Source organism: Bombina bombina, chromosome 7, assembly GCF_027579735.1.
Source record: "Bombina bombina isolate aBomBom1 chromosome 7, aBomBom1.pri, whole genome shotgun sequence".
Taxonomy (NCBI): Eukaryota; Metazoa; Chordata; class Amphibia; order Anura; family Bombinatoridae; genus Bombina; species Bombina bombina.
This window is the reverse complement of record NC_069505.1, coordinates 268595884-268615813: the sequence shown is the minus strand read 5'-3', so window position 1 is coordinate 268615813 and position 19930 is coordinate 268595884. Positions and strand designations below refer to the sequence as shown.

At 40.1% G+C, this 19930-nt stretch overlaps 1 protein-coding gene across 1 annotated transcript in view; it reads right to left on the bottom strand.

Annotated features, from left to right (window-relative positions):
• The window catches only part of ACTR8 (actin related protein 8), a 54527-nt gene extending 35216 nt beyond the window's left edge, over nt 1-19311 (bottom strand). Inside the window, exons 1-6 of the mRNA XM_053720743.1 lie at nt 19002-19311; nt 13129-13299; nt 6858-6968; nt 5299-5403; nt 4903-5076; nt 4433-4526 (exon numbers count right to left, since the gene is read on the bottom strand). Of these exons, the coding sequence (XP_053576718.1) occupies nt 4433-4526; nt 4903-5076; nt 5299-5403; nt 6858-6968; nt 13129-13299; nt 19002-19118 (772 nt within the window). The 5' untranslated portion in view covers nt 19119-19311. The remainder of the gene's footprint in view (nt 1-4432; nt 4527-4902; nt 5077-5298; nt 5404-6857; nt 6969-13128; nt 13300-19001) is intronic.
• Nucleotides 19312-19930: the final 619 nt, after the last annotated feature.

The following is a 19930-nucleotide window of genomic DNA, read 5'->3' as shown; positions in this document are numbered from 1 at the left end:
AGTCCACGATCCCTGAGCCTTTAGGGAGTTCCAGACTGCGCCCCAGCCTAGTAGGCTGGCATCTGTTGTTACAATCGTCCAATCTGGTCTGCGAAAGGTCATTCCTTTGGACAGATGAACCCGAGACAACCACCAGAGAAGAGAATCCCTGGTCTCCTGGTCCAGATACAGTAAAGGGGACAGATCTGAGTAATCCCCATTCCACTGACTTAGCATGCATAATTGCAGTGGTCTGAGATGCAGGCGCGCAAATGGCACTATGTCCATTGCCGCGACCATTAAGCCGATTACTTCCATGCACTGAGCTACTGATGGGCTTGGTATGGAATGAAGGACACGGCAAGCATTTAGAATTTTTGATAACCTGGACTCCGTCAGGTAAATCTTCATCTCTACAGAATCTATAAGAGTCCCTAGGAAAGGGACCCTTGTGAGTGGAAACAGAGAACTCTTTTCCATGTTCACTTTCCACCCATGCGACCTCAGAAATGCTAGAACTATCTCTGTATGAGACTTTGCATTTTGAAAACTTGACGCTTGTATCAGAATGTCGTCTAGGTACGGAGCCACCGCTATGCCTCGCGGTCTTAGTACCGCCAGAAGCGAACCCAGAACCTTTGTAAAAATTCTAGGAGCCGTAGCTAACCCGAAGGGAAGAGCTACAAACTGGTAATGCCTGTCTAGAAAGGCAAACCTTAGGTACCGATGATGATCTTTGTGAATCGGTATGTGAAGGTAGGCATCCTTTAAGTCCACTGTGGTCATATACTGACCCTCTTGGATCATGGGTAGGATGGTCCGAATGGTTTCCATCTTGAACGATAGAACCCTTAGGAATTTGTTTAAGATTTTTAAGTCTAAGATTGGTCTGAAGGTTCCCTCTTTTTTGGGAACCACAAACAGATTTGAGTAAAACCCTTGCCCTTGTTCCGTTCGCGGAACTGGGTGGATCACTCCCATCACTAAGAGGTCTTGTACACATTGTAGAAATGCCTCTTTCTTTACTAGGTTTGTTGATAACCTTGACAGATGAAACCTCCCTTGTGGAGGAGAAGTTTTGAAGTCCAGAAGGTATCCCTGAGATATAATCTCCAACGTCCAGGGATCCTGGACATCTCTTGCCCAAGCCTGGGCGAAGAGAGAAAGTCTGCCCCCCACTAGATCCGTCTCCGGAAAGGGGGCCCTGTCTTCATGCTGTCTTAGGGGCGGAAGTAGGCTTTCTGGCCTGCTTGCCCTTGTTCCATGACTGGTTGCCTTTCCAACCTTGTCTGTAACGAGCAGTAGTTCCTTCCTGTTTTGGAGCGGAGGAAGTTGATGCTGCTCCTGCCTTGAAATTTCGAAAGGCACGAAAATTAGACTGTTTGGCCTTTGATTTGGCCCTGTCTTGAGGAAGGGTGTGGCCCTTACCTCCAGTAATGTCAGCAATAATTTCCTTCAATCCGGGCCCGAATAAGGTCTGCCCTTTGAAAGGAATATTCAGTAGTTTAGATTTAGAAGTTACATCTGCTGACCAGGATTTAAGCCATAGCGCTCTGCGCGCCTGTATGGCGAATCCGGAATTCTTAGCAGTAAGTTTGGTTAAATGCACTACGGCATCCGAAACAAACGCATTAGCTAGCTTAAGCGTTCTAAGCTTGCTCAAAGTCTCATCCAATGGTGCTGTGCGAATCGCCTCTTCCAGAGACTCAAACCAGAATGCCGCTGCAGCAGTGACAGGCGCAATGCATGCAAGGGGCTGTAATATAAAAGCTTGTTGAACAAACATTTTCTTAAGGTAACCCTCTAATTTTTTATCCATTGGATCTGAGAAAGCACAACTATCCTCCACCGGGATAGTGGTACGCTTGGCTGAAGTAGAAACTGCTCCCTCCACCTTAGGGACTGTCTGCCATAAGTCTCGTGTGGCGGCATTTATAGGGAACATTTTTCTAAATATCGGAGGAGGGGAAAAGGGCACACCAGGTCTATCCCACTCCTTGCTAATAATCTCTGTAAGCCTTTTCGGTATAGGAAAAACGTCAGTACACACCGGTACCGCATAGTATTTATCCAGCCTACATAATTTCTCTGGGATTGCCACCGTGTCACAATCATTCAGAGCCGCTAACACCTCCCCTAGCAACACGCGGAGGTTCTCAAGCTTAAATTTAAAATTTGAAATTTCTGAATCCGGTCTCCCCGAATCAGAACCGTCACCCACAGAATGAAGCTCTCCGTCCTCATGTTCTGCAAATTGTGACGCAGTATCAGACATGGCTCTCGTGTCATCGGCGCGCTCTGTCCTTAACCCAGAGCTATCGCGCTTGCCTCTTAACTCGGGCAGATTGGATAATACTTCTTTCATAACATTAGCCATATCATGTAAAGTGATTTGTAAGGGCCTTGATGTACTTGGCGCCACAATCTCACGCACCTCCTGAGCGGGAGGCGAAGGTACTGACACGTGAGGAGAGTTAGACGGCATAACTTCCCCCTCGTTGTCTGGTGATAATTTCTTTATCGGTAAAGACTGACTTTTATTTAAAGTAATATCAATACAATTGGTACACATATTTCTATTGGGCTCCATATCGGCTTTTAAACATAATGAACAAGCAGATTCCTCTGTATCAGACATGTTTAAACAGACTAGCAATGAAGCTAGCAAGCTTGGAAATTACTTTCAATAAGTTTACAAGCAATATAAAAAACGCTGCAGCGCTTTTAAAAAACACAGTTGAATAACAATGAACTAATTCAGTTATAGCCAACAATTTTTAACAGTAAATGTATTAAATTAGCAGAGGATTGCACCCATTAGCAAAAGGATGATTAACCCCTCAATACCCAAAAACGGATAATCTAATTAAGATTTAACGCTTTTATCACAGTCGAACACACTGTCACAGGTCTGCTGTGACTGATTACCTCCCTCAAAAACGAATTTTGAAGACCCCTGAGCTCTCTAGAGACGTCCTGGATCAAGGAGGAAGAAGCAGGAAGACTGTGCTTGAATTTTAACTGCGCAACAAGGCGCTAAAAAAAAGGCCCCTCCCACTCATACTACAACAGTGGGAGACCTGATATAACGGTTTCTATGCAGAAATATACGTTAGCCATATGGAAAAAAATCATGCCCAAAGGATTTATCACCAAAGTACCTCACAAAAACGAATAACATGCCAGTAAACGTTTTAAAAACAAACTTTTTCAAAGTCATGCAAAGTTATCACTAAGCCTGCTACCAGTCGCTTCTACTGCAGTTAAGGCTTTAAGCATTATTTCAGTATTAACAGTATTTTCTCAGTCAAATTCTAGTCCCTAGAAAATAACTCAACTGCGCATACATTTATCAGCCTGATACCAGTCGCTACTACTGCATTTAAGGCTGTACTTACATCATATGGGTAACAGCAGTGTTTTCTTAGTCAATTCCATTCCCAGAAAATATTGTACTGCACACACCCCATTTGCGGGGGACCCCGCATGCTATTCCCATTCTCTGAAGTTACCCCACTCCTCAGAATGTCGAGAACAGCCAGTGGATCTTAGTTATGTCTGCTAAGATCATAGAAAACGCAGGCAGATTCTTCTTCCAAATACTGCCTGAGATAAAAAACAGCACACTCCGGTGCCATTTAAAATAACAAACTTTTGATTGAAGAATAATTAAGTAAAAAAACTCCAGCTCCTCTCGCGACCTCCTTCTTTGTTGAGGGTTGCAAGAGAATGACTGGATATGACATGTGAGGGGAGGAGCTATATAGCAGCTCTGCTTGGGTGATCCTCTTGCAACTTCCTGTTGGGAAGGAGAATATATCCCATAAGTAATGGATGACCCGTGGACTGAACACACTTAACAAGAGAAATCTGTATTTTCAGTAGATCTTTTGATATGCTCAACCTCTTAGCAAAATACCCATGTGAACTCTGTGCCAAGCTCCTACAATACTCCCTGAATCCTGCTAAATCTTTAATAGCCAAACGTTGGAGGCCTCACAATGTTCCCCCACGGCCTGCGTGTGGATGATGGACATTATCTCTAGGGGAACACAGTTATTATAGACTAAATACATTGGACACTTTTTAGGATATTAAATTTACTGGGATTCCTATAAGTATAGGATTGACTCTTCACTAGACATTATATAGATACTGAAACAGGAGGGTTCAGAACCCAGATATTTATATATGTTTCCACCTCGTTACACGATAGTATGATGATCGGATGCACCTGTATATCTTACGTTATGGATGTTACTTGTAGTTTCATGTTTGGTTTTCATTACCTATGGCACATGCTAATTAAGTTGGCTTCAAAAATGTGTTGTGGAATAACTTGTTATTTATATATAATAAAGCTGTGAAATCATAAAAAAGGTTAAAGTTCATTTATAACAAAACCACTACATAAGATTAAGATACAGACACAATATATTAACAGAGACATTACCTGAAAAACCCATTTTCATTAAGATCATATTAACAATTTCCTTAATGTTCTGTCGATTATAAATATCCGGGATCATTAATATGCACCTGTAATACTGAATGAGAAAAAAATAAAATAGCGTTTATATCTTGAAAGGTTACTTTATTGAATATAAAAAGAAGAATCTCTATATGTACAACAAGAACATCTCTAAAGTGAATGTTTCTTACCAATATATTAGATTTTGCAAATTGCTATACGTAACTTGATGCTCATGTCATAATAAAACACAGATTTAATAACTATTTGTGACACCTTATTGCACAGTGATATAAATAATGCCCATCACTAGAATATAAGAAAAAGCTTCTGCGTGTTAATTATGCATTTTACCTTTCACAATTAGGGCACAACATACGATAAGAGAAATATACTATATTATTATTACTATTATAAGATACTAAACTATATACTTGTTAGATGCAACCCACCTTCAAATCTTTCAGAGATATTTCTAATATTTTCTGTATAACATGTGACCATATGGTTTCCAGATCAGTCAACACGGCAGTAAGAGTGCCCCCAGGACCCGAGTGAAGATTCAGCTGCCCTCTTCTGATAGGATAATGAATACTATAGCAGTCGGTGGGATTTACATTCAGTGCCTACAAAAATAATCACATCTTACTGATTTACTATGAAAACAAATATGATGTGCTTTAAAATAACAAAAATACACATTACAGGCTATAAAAGGCAGAATATTCAATATTTTTTTCTTTTACCAAATTAACAGTTATGGGGTCTATTTTTAATAAAAGGTTAAATGTAGTGCAAAAACACAAACAACAAGCTGGAGAGTGACTGAATAGAAAAGATTTACAAACCTCTTCTCCTACAAGATATTCTGGACAGTGTGAAGTGTTTGTCCATTTTACACCAGAATTGTGATCCAAGATTGCAGGTCGCATTTGTTTATTATATGCTCGTGTCTAGAAATGAAAGAAAAATTACAGCAGGGAAAATAAACGTGCGACTACTTACGTAAATATAAAAAATGAATGACAAGTTCTACTGATGCAGGAAGACTTACCTCTTTATGCCTTACAAGAGAACAGCTTAATCAGACATTTAATTTCAAAACACCCTAATACATTTTGTAAAGTTCTCTTTCGGATGACAGAAATAACAAAATAAACTATAATGCCCTCTAATAATGAGCAATTTAACAAGAGGCTATTTTAGCCCCTGCCAGTGCTACAGCCTTAAGGGACATGAAACCCATTTTTTTTCTTTCAGGATCCAGATAGAACATGCAATTTTAAACAACTTTCCAGTGTATTTCTATTATCTAATTTGTTCCATACTCGGTTGAAAAGTATACCTAGGTAGGCTCAGAAGCTGATTGGTAGCTGCGCATACATGCCTCTTGTCATTGGCTTTCAGCTACCCCCCAGTAGTGCATTGCTGATCCTTCAACAAAGGATAACATAGAAGTAAATTGGAAAGTTGTTTAAAACTGTCGGATCTGTCTGAATCATGAAAGAAAAATCTAGGTTTCATGTCCCTTTAATTCTGATATATTTCAGGCTTGTCCATTCTAAGGCCCTGAAATGCAAATTACATGTTATCTGGCTCCGGCTACTTCAAACTTAAAGGGACATGCTGTGGTGCTCTTTGCCGCCTCCTGCAGGGCAGGAGTGATATTCCCAATAGTAATTAGATGATCCGTGGACTCATCGTGTCATAAAAAAAAAAATATATATTTTCCTTCATGATTCAGATAGAGAATACAATTTGAAACAACTTTATCATTTACTTTTATTATCTAATCTGTTTCATTCTCTTAGTGTCATTTGTTGAAGGAGCAGCAATGCACTACTGGTTTCTAACTGAAAACATGGGTGAGCCAATCCCAATCGATATATAAATGCAGCCACCAATCAACAGCTAGAACCTAAAGTACATTGGAATGTTGTTTAAAATTGTATTCTCTATCTATCTGAATCATGAAAGAAAAATGTTGGAATTCAAGTCTCTTTAATGCTCTATGAAACACTGTGCACAACACAATATAATATGTGCCTCAGAAAGTGTGCAAATAAAAAAAGAGGGTGCATATTTTAATAATGGAAGTAAAGTGGAAAGTTTTTAACATTTCACGCTAGATCTGAATTATGAAACTTTATTTTTGACTTTAGTGTCCCTTTAATTAAACTTACAATGACAAAAATCATCTAATTTATTTATACACTATATAAGATATAAACAGATGGGGATACCTATATTTATCTATCTGTACATTGTTAAACAATGAAGCTACTTACATACTGTAAAAATTATTATTATTAAAATTATTATTATTATCGGTTACTTGTAGAGCGCCAACAGATTTTATGTAAACATAGGAAAGATTTACACTTGGATTAACAGTTATGTGGTGTACCTGTTCTGGTAACACAGGGATTCGCCTGGTTCCGTTAGACATCTTTTTGGACCAGATCGCCTGATCCACCATTTTGAGGCCATTTTGTCTTTGCTCGTTGCTCTCAGGTCTCTAAAAACAGAAGTGTATCTTATAAGAAGCGGTGTGCCATGGTGTTCAGAAAAGCAAAACAGACAAAAAGAGAGGCACTCAACTGGGCTCAGAACAGAATCTGTACGTACAAAACAGACAAATAGAGAGACGCACTCAACTGGACTCAGAACAGAAGCTGTACATACAAAACAGACAAATAGAGAGACGCACTCAACTGGGCTCAGAACAAAAGCTGTACATACAAAACAGACAAATAGAGACGCACTCAACTGGACTCAGAACAGAAGCTGTACAAACAAAACAGACAAATAGAGAGCCGCACTCAACTGGGCTCAGAACAGAAGCTGTACATACAAAACAGACAAATAGAGAGCCGCACTCAACTGGGCTCAGAACAGAAGCTGTACATACAAAACAGACAAATAGAGAGCCGCACTCAACTGGGCTCAGAACAGAAGCTGTACATACAAAACAGACAAATAGAGACGCACTCAACTGGACTCAGAACAGAAGCTGTACATACAAAACAGACTAATAGAGACGCACTCAACTGGACTCAGAACAGAAGCTGTACATACAAAACAGACAAATAGAGACGCACTCAACTGGGCTCAGAACAGAAGCTGTACATACAAAAAAGACAAATAGAGAGACGCACTCAACTGGGCTAAGAACAGAAGCTGTACATACAAAACAGACAAATAGAGAGACGCAGTCAACTGGACTCAGAACAGAAGCTGTACATACAAAACAGACAAATAGAGACGCACTCAACTGGGCTAAGAACAGAAGCTGTACATACAAAACAGACAAATAGAGACGCAGTCAACTGGACTCAGAACAGAAGCTGTACATACAAAACAGACAAATAGAGACGCACTCAACTGGGCTAAGAACAGAAGCTGTACATACAAAACAGACAAATAGAGAGACGCAGTCAACTGGACTCAGAACAGAAGCTGTACATACAAAACAGACAAAAAGAGACGCACTCAACTGGGCTAAGAACAGAAGCTGTACGTACAAAACAGACAAATAGAGAGACGCACTCAACTGGGCTAAGAACAGAAGCTGTACATACAAAACAGACAAATAGAGAGACGCACTCAACTGGGCTCAGAACAGAAGCAGTACATACAAAACAGACAAATAGAGAGACGCACTCAACTGGGCTAAGAACAGAAGCTGTACATACAAACAGACAAATAGAGAGACGCACTCAACTGGGCTAAGAACAGAAGCTGTACATACAAAACAGACAAATAGAGAGACGCACTCAACTGGGCTAAGAACAGAAGCTGTACATACAAAACAGACAAATAGAGAGGCACTCAACTGGACTCAGAACAGAAGCTGTACATACAAAACAGACAAATAGAGACGCACTCAACTGGACTCAGAACAGAAGCTGTACAAACAAAACAGACAAATAGAGACGCACTCAACTGGGCTCAGAACAGAAGCTGTACATACAAAACAGACAAATAGAGACGCACTCAACTGGGCTAAGAACAGAAGCTGTACATACAAAACAGACAAATAGAGACGCACTCAACTGGGCTAAGAACAGAAGCTGTACATACAAAACAGACAAATAGAGAGACGCACTCAACTGGGCTAAGAACAGAAGCTGTACATACAAAACAGACAAATAGAGACGCACTCAACTGGGCTAAGAACAGAAGCTGTACATACAAAACAGACAAATAGAGACGCAGTCAACTGGACTCAGAACAGAAGCTGTACATACAAAACAGACAAATAGAGACGCACTCAACTGGGCTAAGAACAGAAGCTGTACATACAAAACAGACAAATAGAGAGACGCAGTCAACTGGACTCAGAACAGAAGCTGTACATACAAAACAGACAAATAGAGACGCACTCAACTGGGCTAAGAACAGAAGCTGTACATACAAAACAGACAAATAGAGAGACGCAGTCAACTGGACTCAGAACAGAAGCTGTACATACAAAACAGACAAAAAGAGACGCACTCAACTGGGCTAAGAACAGAAGCTGTACATACAAAACAGACAAATAGAGAGACGCAGTCAACTGGACTCAGAACAGAAGCTGTACATACAAAACAGACAAATAGAGAGACGCAGTCAACTGGGCTCAGAACAGAAGCTGTACATACAAAACAGACAAATAGAGAGACGCACTCAACTGGGCTCAGAACAGAAGCAGTACATACAAAACAGACAAATAGAGAGACGCACTCAACTGGGCTAAGAACAGAAGCTGTACATACAAAACAGACAAATAGAGAGACGCACTCAACTGGGCTAAGAACAGAAGCAGTACATACAAAACAGACAAATAGAGAGACGCACTCAACTGGGCTAAGAACAGAAGCTGTACATACAAAACAGACAAATAGAGACGCACTCAACTGGGCTAAGAACAGAATCTGTACATACAAAACAGGCAAATAGAGAAACGCACTCAACTGGGCTCAGAACAGAAGCTGTACATACAAGACAGACAAATAGAGAGACGCACTCAACTGGGATCAGAACAGAAGCTGTACATACAAAACAGACAAATAGAGACACTCGACTGGGCTAAGAACAGAAGCTGTACATACAAAACAGACAAATAGAGAGACGCACTCAACTGGACTCAGAACAGAAGCTGTACATACAAAACAGACAAATAGAGAAACACACTCAACTGGACTCAGAACAGAAGCTGTACATACAAAACAGACAAATAGAGAGGCGCACTCAACTGGACTCAGAACAGAAGCTGTACATACAAAACAGACAAATAGAGAAACACACTCAACTGGACTCAGAACAGAAGCTGTACATACAAAACAGACAAATAGAGAAACACACTCAACTGGGCTCAGAACAGAAGCTGTACATACAAAACAGACAAATAGAGAAACGCACTCAACTGGGCTCAGAACAGAAGCTGTACATACAAAACAGACAAATAGAGAGGCACTCAACTGGGCTCAGAACAGAAGCTGTACATACAAAACAGACAAATAGAGAGACGCACTCAACTGGGCTCAGAACAGAAACTGTACCTACAAAACAGACAAATAGAGATACGCACTAAACTGGACTCAGAACAGAAGCTGTACATACAAAACAGACAAATAGAGACGCACTCAACTGGACTCAGAACAAAAGCTGTACATACAAAACAGACAAATAGAGACGCACTCATCTGGGCTCAGAACAGAAGCTGTACATACAAAACAGACAAATAGAGAGACGCACTCAACTGGGCTCAGAACAGAAGCTGTACAAACAAAACAGACAAATAGAGACGCACTCAACTGGACTCAGAACAGAAGCTGTACAAACAAAACAGACAAATAGAGAGACGCACTCAACTGGGCTCAGAACAGAAGCTGTACATACAAAACAGAAAAATAGAGAGACGCAGTCAACTGGGCTCAGAACAGAAGCTGTACATACAAAACAGACAAATAGAGAGACGCAGTCAACTGGGCTCAGAACAGAAGCTGTACATACAAAACAGACAAATAGAGATGCACTCAACTGGGCTCAGAACAGAAGCTGTACATACAAAACAGACAAATAGAGAGACGCACTCAACTGGGCTCAGAACAGAAGCTGTACATACAAAACAGACAAATAGAGAGACGCAGTCAACTGGGCTCAGAACAGAAGCTGTACATACAAAACAGACAAATAGAGAGACGCACTCAACTGGGCTCAGAACAGAAGCAGTACATACAAAACAGACAAATAGAGAGACGCACTCAACTGGGCTAAGAACAGAAGCTGTACATACAAAACAGACAAATAGAGAGACGCACTCAACTGGGCTAAGAACAGAAGCAGTACATACAAAACAGACAAATAGAGAGACGCACTCAACTGGGCTAAGAACAGAAGCTGTACATACAAAACAGACAAATAGAGACGCACTCAACTGGGCTAAGAACAGAAGCTGTACATACAAAACAGACAAATAGAGAGGCACTCAACTGGACTCAGAACAGAAGCTGTACATACAAAACAGACAAATAGAGACGCACTCAACTGGGCTCAGAACAGAAGCTGTACATACAAAACAGACAAATAGAGACACACTCAACTGGGCTAAGAACAGAAGCTGTACATACAAAACAGACAAATAGAGAGACGCACTCAACTGGGCTAAGAACAGAATCTGTACATACAAAACAGGCAAATAGAGAAACGCACTCAACTGGGCTCAGAACAGAAGCTGTACATACAAGACAGACAAATAGAGAGACGCACTCAACTGGGATCAGAACAGAAGCTGTACATACAAAACAGACAAATAGAGACACTCGACTGGGCTAAGAACAGAAGCTGTACATACAAGACAGACAAATAGAGAGACGCACTCAACTGGGATCAGAACAGAAGCTGTACATACAAAACAGACAAATAGAGACACTCGACTGGGCTAAGAACAGAAGCTGTACATACAAAACAGACAAATAGAGAGACGCACTCAACTGGACTCAGAACAGAAGCTGTACATACAAAACAGACAAATAGAGAAACACACTCAACTGGACTCAGAACAGAAGCTGTACATACAAAACAGACAAATAGAGAGGCGCACTCAACTGGACTCAGAACAGAAGCTGTACATACAAAACAGACAAATAGAGAAACACACTCAACTGGACTCAGAACAGAAGCTGTACATACAAAACAGACAAATAGAGAAACACACTCAACTGGGCTCAGAACAGAAGCTGTACATACAAAACAGACAAATAGAGAAACGCACTCAACTGGGCTCAGAACAGAAGCTGTACATACAAAACAGACAAATAGAGAGGCACTCAACTGGGCTCAGAACAGAAGCTGTACATACAAAACAGACAAATAGAGAGACGCACTCAACTGGGCTCAGAACAGAAACTGTACCTACAAAACAGACAAATAGAGATATGCACTAAACTGGACTCAGAACAGAAGCTGTACATACAAAACAGACAAATAGAGACGCACTCAACTGGACTCAGAACAAAAGCTGTACATACAAAACAGACAAATAGAGACGCACTCATCTGGGCTCAGAACAGAAGCTGTACATACAAAACAGACAAATAGAGACGCACTCAACTGGGCTCAGAACAGAAGCAGTACATACAAAACAGACAAATAGAGACGCACTCAACTGGGCTCAGAACAGAAGCTGTACATACAAAACAGACAAATAGAGACGCACTCAACTGGACTCAGAACAGAAGCTGTACATACAAAACAGACAAATAGAGACGCACTCAACTGGACTCAGAACAGAAGCTGTACATACAAAACAGACAAATAGAGACGCACTCAACTGGACTCAGAACAGAAGCTGTACATACAAAACAGACAAATAGAGAAGCACTCAACTGGACTCAGAACAGAAGCTGTACATACAAAACAGACAAATAGAGACGCACTCAACTGGGCTCAGAACAGAAGCTGTACATACAAAACAGACAAATAGAGAAGCACTCAACTGGACTCAGAACAGAAGCTGTACATACAAAACAGACAAATAGAGACGCACTCAACTGGACTCAGAACAGAAGCTGTACAAACAAAACAGACAAATAGAGACGCACTCAACTGGGCTCAGAACAGAAGCTGTACATACAAAACAGACAAATAGAGAAACGCACTCAACTGGGCTCAGAACAGAAGCTGTACATACAAAACAGACAAATAGAGAAACGCACTCAACTGGGCTCAGAACAGAAGCTGTACAAACAAAACAGACAAATAGAGACGCACTCAACTGGACTCAGAACAGAAGCTGTACAAAGAAAAAAGACAAATAGAGACACACTCAACTGGACTCAGAACAGAAGCTGTACATACAAAACAGTGAAATAGAGACGCACTCAACTGGACTCAGAACAGAAGCTGTACATACAAAAGAGACAAAGAGAGACGCACTCAACTGGGCTAAGAACAGAAGCTGTACGTACAAAACAGACAAATAGAGAGACGCACTCAACTGGGCTCAGAACAGAAGCTGTACAAACAAAACAGACAAATAGAGAGACGCACTCAACTGGACTCAGAATAGAAGCTGTACAAACAAAACAGACAAATAGAGAGACGCACTCAACTGGACTCAGAATAGAAGCTGTACATACAAAACAGACAAATAGGATAAAGTTTAATAACAGAGAATATAGATTTCTTCTTACATTTAAGCCATCTCTGAGAAGCCACTTGTCTCTGTAGACTGGTTGTCCCGGCTGCTTGTGCCGCCTCGCAATCACATGAGGAATGCCGGCAGGGTGCGTGTCTGTGGCTCTGCCAATGCGCAGGTTGCATGATCCAGGATGTATCACCAAAATATAATCACTCTGCACATGCTATTAGATACAAAACTTTATGTTAATTTTGCGTCCATTTCTTAACATGCAAAAATTAGGTTCAGGGTTTAATAGTCAAATAGTATTGCTAGTCCTTTCTATATTAATAGAATATTGGCCAGATTACTACCCAATAGCACATCAGCTATAGTATAAATCTTTCAATATATGTACATTGCCAGGTTCTGTGCTATAAAAAAAAAACATTAAAAACACATTGACCTCTAATAACTTTAAAGGAACAATCAAGGCAAAATAACTACAGGGGGCCAGAAAATGGGAGGGAAAAAAATAAAATTTGTCAGAAATAAAATCTACTGCTTATTTGAAATTCAGAGTAGGTGTTAAATCATTGTCTTTTTATTATGTGCATGTTAATTATACAACCCTACTGCATTGAGTGGTCCTTTAATGAACAAGCAATGGAACAAGTCTTAAAATAAGAATGCCCACATTAAACAGAATTTGACAAAACCCTACACCAAACTAGAAGTAAAATGATAAATAACACATATGTGACAATACACCTGCAAAAGGAACTACTACTACTAACAACTTATATAGCACTTTATCAGGGATGGACTCAAAGCGCTGTACACAAGGGATATTTACTTAAGTGGGTTAGAAGTTACAGATTTGATTATTGAAAGGCTTATGTAAACAGCTAGGTCTTGAGTCTTTGTTTGAAAATGTCCAGAGAAGTGGTGCTGGGGACAGTGTTACATAGACATGGGGCAGCATGGCTAAAAGCTTGCAAACCACATTTATTGTGAACTCTCTGCACTTTTACCTTCTGGGCATGTGCTGATCACAGAGTGTGAGTTGGGACATAGGGCACCAGTAATTCTTTTAAATAGCTTGGTCTCTGATCATTAAGAAATTTGTAGTATATCAGGCCTATCTTGAATAGTATGCACCATTTTATTGGCAGTGGAAGATGGGTGCTACATGGCAATATTTAGTTTGCCAGTTAGCAGCCTTGCTGCAGCGTTTTGTACCAACTGATGCCAGTGGAGTAGTTTTTCTGGGAGACCATAATAAAGTGCATTGCAGTAGTCCAAACGCAATGTCACCAGTGCATGGATGGTCATGGGAAGATCTTCTGTAGGAATCAGGTGCTTGATCCTGGCTATATTCTATAAATGAAAGGATGAGGCTTGTACTGTGTCTGATTTATGATATTTCAAAGAAAGTTCCCTGGCAAGCATAACACCAAGAGTTCTTACTAGATCTGAGGTTTGTAGTTTGCTGCAGCTTAGTTATCATCATACTTCTGTTTTGTTTGGGTTACGTTTCAACCAACTGGCACTTATCCAATCCAAGAGATCGGCAAGACATTAATTTATTTTACTGGAACATTTGCGTTTGGCTTGAAGGAGATGCAGAACTGTGTGTCATCTACATAACAGTGGAAGCTGAGGCCATGCTGCCTTATGATATCACCTATTGGAAGCATATATATGCTGCAAATAACATGGGCGATAAGATGGAACACTGTGGGACTCCACATACCAAGGAGAGAGGTGCAAATTCCGGATGAAACTCTGGGTTCTGCCAGACAAAAATAATTTGAACCATCTTAGAACTGTACCTCTCACCCCACAGACATCCTGCAGACAGTTTAGTAAAATGCCATGGTCCACGATGTCAAATGCAGCAGAGAGGTCAAGTAGAATTAGTATCGAGCACTCACCCCTGTTTTTTGCCATCAGGAGATAATTTAGTACCGGTACAAGCGCAGTTTCAGTAATATGCCTTGTCCTGAAACCTAACTGGAATGAGTTCTAAATATTGTTTGCCGAAAGCCATGCTTCTAGTTGGGTTGCAACAACTTTCTCAATTACTTTTCCTAGGAAAGCAAGGTTTGAGATAACTAAAAACAATACAACGCTTAGAGCTCGATTTATCAATCCATGGCGTACACATTCGCCCCCCGCCCAAGCTCTCCTCTGGCTGGCAGCAACCCACTGCTGGAATTTAACAGTGCAACCGCCCCCCTGCCCACCCACAGCCAATCAAGCACGGGCAGGAGCTGTCAATCTGTGAAGTCTCGTCCAACAGTGGAGATGGAAATTGTCCACCTAAGAGGTGGAGAACAGGGTAGCGAAGCAGCAGTCATGTGTAATCTATATGGTGGTACTCCCAATGGAAATATCTAATATGGCATGTGTAATCTATATGGTGTTACTCCCAATGGAAATATCTAATACGGCATGTGTAATCTATATGGTGTTACTCCCAATGGAAATATCTAATACGGCATGTGTAATCTATATGGTGGTATTCCCAATGGAAATATCTAATACGACATGTGTAATCTATATGGTGGTATTCCCAATGGAAATATCTAATACGACATGTGTAATGTATATGGTGGTACTCCCAATGGAAATATCTAATACGGCATGTGTAATCTATATGGTGTTACTCCCAATGGAAATATCTAATACGGCATGTGTAATGTATATGGTGTTACTCCCAATGGAAATATCTAATACGGCATGTGTAATGTATATGGTGTTACTCCCAATGGAAATATCTAATACGGCATGTGTAATCTATATGGTGGTATTCCCAATGGAAATATCTAATACGACATGTGTAATCTATATGGTGGTATTCCCAATGGAAATATCTAATACGACATGTGTAATGTATATGGTGGTACTCCCAATGGAAATATCTAATACGGCATGTGTAATCTATATGGTGTTACTCCCAATGGAAATATCTAATACGGCATGTGTAATCTATATGGTGTTACTCCCAATGGAAATATCTAATATGGCATGTGTAATGTATATGGTGTTACTCCCAATGGAAATATCTAATACGGCATGTGTATGTATATGGTGGTACTCCCAATGGAAATATCTAATACGGCATGTGTAATCTATATGGTGTTACTCCCAATGGAAATATCTAATACGGCATGTGTAATCTATATGGTGTTACTCCCAATGGAAATATTTAATACGGCATGTGTATGTATATGGTGGTACTCCCAATGGAAATATCTAATACGGCATGTGTAATGTATATGGTGGTACTCCTAAGGGAAATATCTAATACGGCATGTGTAATGTATATGGTGTTACTCCCAATGGAAATATCTAATACGGCATGTGTAATGTATATGGTGTTACTCCCAATGGAAATATCTAATACGGCATGTGTAATGTATGCCCACCCACAGCCAATCAAGCACGGGCAGGAGCTGTCAATCTGTGAAGTCTCGTCCAACCGTGGAGATGGAAATTCTCCACCTAAGAGGTGGAGAACAGGGTGGCGAAGCAGCAGTCATGTGTAATCTATATGGTGGTACTCCCAATGGAAATATCTAATACGGCATGTGTAATCTATATGGTGTTACTCCCAATGGAAATATCTAATACGGCATGTGTAATCTATATGGTGTTACTCCCAATGGAAATATATAATACGGCATGTGTAATGTATATGGTGTTACTCCCAATGGAAATATCTAATACGGCATGTGTAATGTATATGGTGTTACTCCCAATGGAAATATCTAATACGGCATGTGTAATGTATATGGTGTTACTCCCAATGGAAATATCTAATACGGCATGTGTAATGTATATGGTGTTACTCCCAATGGAAATATCTAATACGGCATGTGTAATCTATATGGTGGTACTCCCAATGGAATTATCTAATACGGCATGTGTAATCTATATGGTGGTACTCCCAATGGAAATATCTAATACGGCATGTGTAATCTATATGGTGTTACTCCCAATGGAAATATCTAATACGGCATGTGTAATGTATATGGTGTTACTCCCAATGGAAATATCTAATACGGCATGTGTAATGTATATGGTGTTACTCCCAATGGAAATATCTAATACGGCATGTGTAATGTATATGGTGTTACTCCCAATGGAAATATCTAATACGGCATGTGTAATCTATATGGTGTTACTCCCAATGGAAATATCTAATACGGCATGTGTAATCTATATGGTGTTACTCCCAATGGAATTATCTAATATGGCATGTGTAATGTATATGGTGTTACTCCCAATGGAAATATCTAATATGGCATGTGTAATGTATATGGTGTTACTCCCAATGGAAATATCTAATACGGCATGTGTAATCTATATGGTGGTACTCCCAATTGAAATATCTAATACGGCATGTGTATGTATATGGTGGTACTCCCAATGGAAAAATCTAATAGAGCATGTGTAATCTATATGGTGGTATTACCAATGGAAATATCTAATACGGCATATGTAATGTATATGGTGTTACTCCCAATGGAAATATCTAATACGGCATATGTAATGTATATGATGTTACTCCCAATGGAAATATCTAATACGGCATGTGTAATGTATATGGTGTTACTCCCAATGGAAATATCCAATAAAGAATGTGTATGTATATGGTGGTACTCCCAATGGAAATATCTAATACGGCATGTGTAATCTATATGGTGGTACTCCCAATGGAAATATCTAATACGGCATGTGTAATCTATATGGTGGTACTCCCAATGGAAATATCTAATACGGCATGTGTAATCTATATGGTGGTACTCCCAATGGAAATATCTAATACGGCATGTGTATGTATATGGTGGTACTCCCAATGGAAATATCTAATACGGCATGTGTAATCTATATGGTGGTAGTCCCAATGGAAATATCTAATACGGCATGTGTAATCTATATGGTGGTAGTCCCAATGGAAATATCTAATACAGCCTGTGTATGTATATGGTGGTACTCCCAATGGAAAAATCTAATAGAGCATGTGTAATCTATATGGTGGTATTACCAATGGAAATATCTAATACGGCATATGTAATGTATATGGTGTTACTCCCAATGGAAATATCTAATATGGCATGTGTAATGTATATGGTGTTACTCCCAATGGAAATATCTAATACGGCATGTGTAATGTATATGGTGTTACTCCCAATGGAAATATCTACTACGGCATGTGTAATGTATATGGTGTTACTCCCAATGGAAATATCTACTACGGCATGTGTAATGTATATGGTGTTACTCCCAATGGAAATATCTAATACGGCATGTGTAATCTATGGAAATATCTAATACGGCATGTGTAATCTATATGGTGGTACTCCCAATGGAAATATCTACTACGGCATGTGTAATCTATATGGTGGTACACACTAAGGGAAGTATCTAATACTAATGAATAGTATCTACAGGTCTGCTTTGAGTTAATATCCTGTAATTTGAGCTGTATCTTTTTACCCTGGGCTACTTGCCCCAATAAAGCTGTTATTTTATTCACCTATGGTGGACTTTAGACTTTCTTGTTGCTAAGTATCTGATACATCATGTGTAATGCATACGGTAGTACACACTAAGGGAAGTATCTAATACACAAGCCATGACTGACTCTCTGAGAAGGTGCTGTATTTGAATGCTAGTGCACGTGCCCTCACAGGATATGGGTGTATGCCACAGAATACCATTAATAACTTTTACTAGAGACATTTTTGATAATGGAAATATATTGCAAAAAATGCTTTTTCAAATTGGCATGCGCATTTAAATTTTGACCTATACCTTTAATTATAAACAATAGTATATTTAGATAAGGCACTGCACCCTTTTGGGAACTATAATACTTATTACAAAGTGAATGGGAGCAGAAATATTACTGAGATACAGGGAGACATCACACACCTCTTGTAAGGGCTCAGGAATGGCGGCTGGAACTATGGGCCGCTTCACCCCACGCTGCTCTCTTTCACGTTCCTTCTCCTTCCCATTCTCCAGTTCTCCCTTTTCAGCCTGGGTCATTGCTGGTGGTGCTGCTGCTGGTAGCCACTGGGCATGCGCACCCTGGAGACTGACACCTGACAGCGTTCGGCCAATCCTGAGAAACAGCAACAACTGAAGCTAACTGGGAAACGCAAGACCAGTCATGAGCTTGCTCTGGGAACCAGGGACTAACCCAAGCAAACAGTGACAACTCCAAAGTAGTCGAGCTGCAGACTGGAGCTCTACTCTACACAGGAAACATGTGACCTCCACTGACTCTAGACTGGAAACATGTGACCTCCGCTGACTCTAGACAGGAAACATGTGACCTACACTCAAAGTTTTTTTTTTTTTTAAATCAACTTTAATGTAAACAAACAACCTATAGACAAGACAATCATTCTGAAAACGAAACATTTTGCAGCTTTCTTGTTCTTCTTAATGTGCACTCACAGTGGTTTATGCTGATTGTCATTTATAAGGTAACCACTGTGAGTGCACTTTGAGAAGAACAAAAACGACCCTTCTCGACAACTCGGGGCTAAATCTAACGGAGAGTCGGAGACAACCAGAAGCTAACCCTGTGTATGAGGGACAACCAGAAGCTAAACCTGTGAGATAGGGACAACCAAGAGCTAACTATGGCAGATTTTGGTGGTTTCTCTGTTGACCCAGAGACAGTGTCAATAATAAAATGTAAAAAATAAATTTCCTTAACGATGAGGTATTATCCATGAGTGACAAGCTGCTCTAAAGGTCCTTAGAATTCTAGTGTATCACACGTCCAATCAAAGCGCATACAATCAGTGGGTGTGAATTCGCACATATACAAATAAAAGGGTAACTTGCAG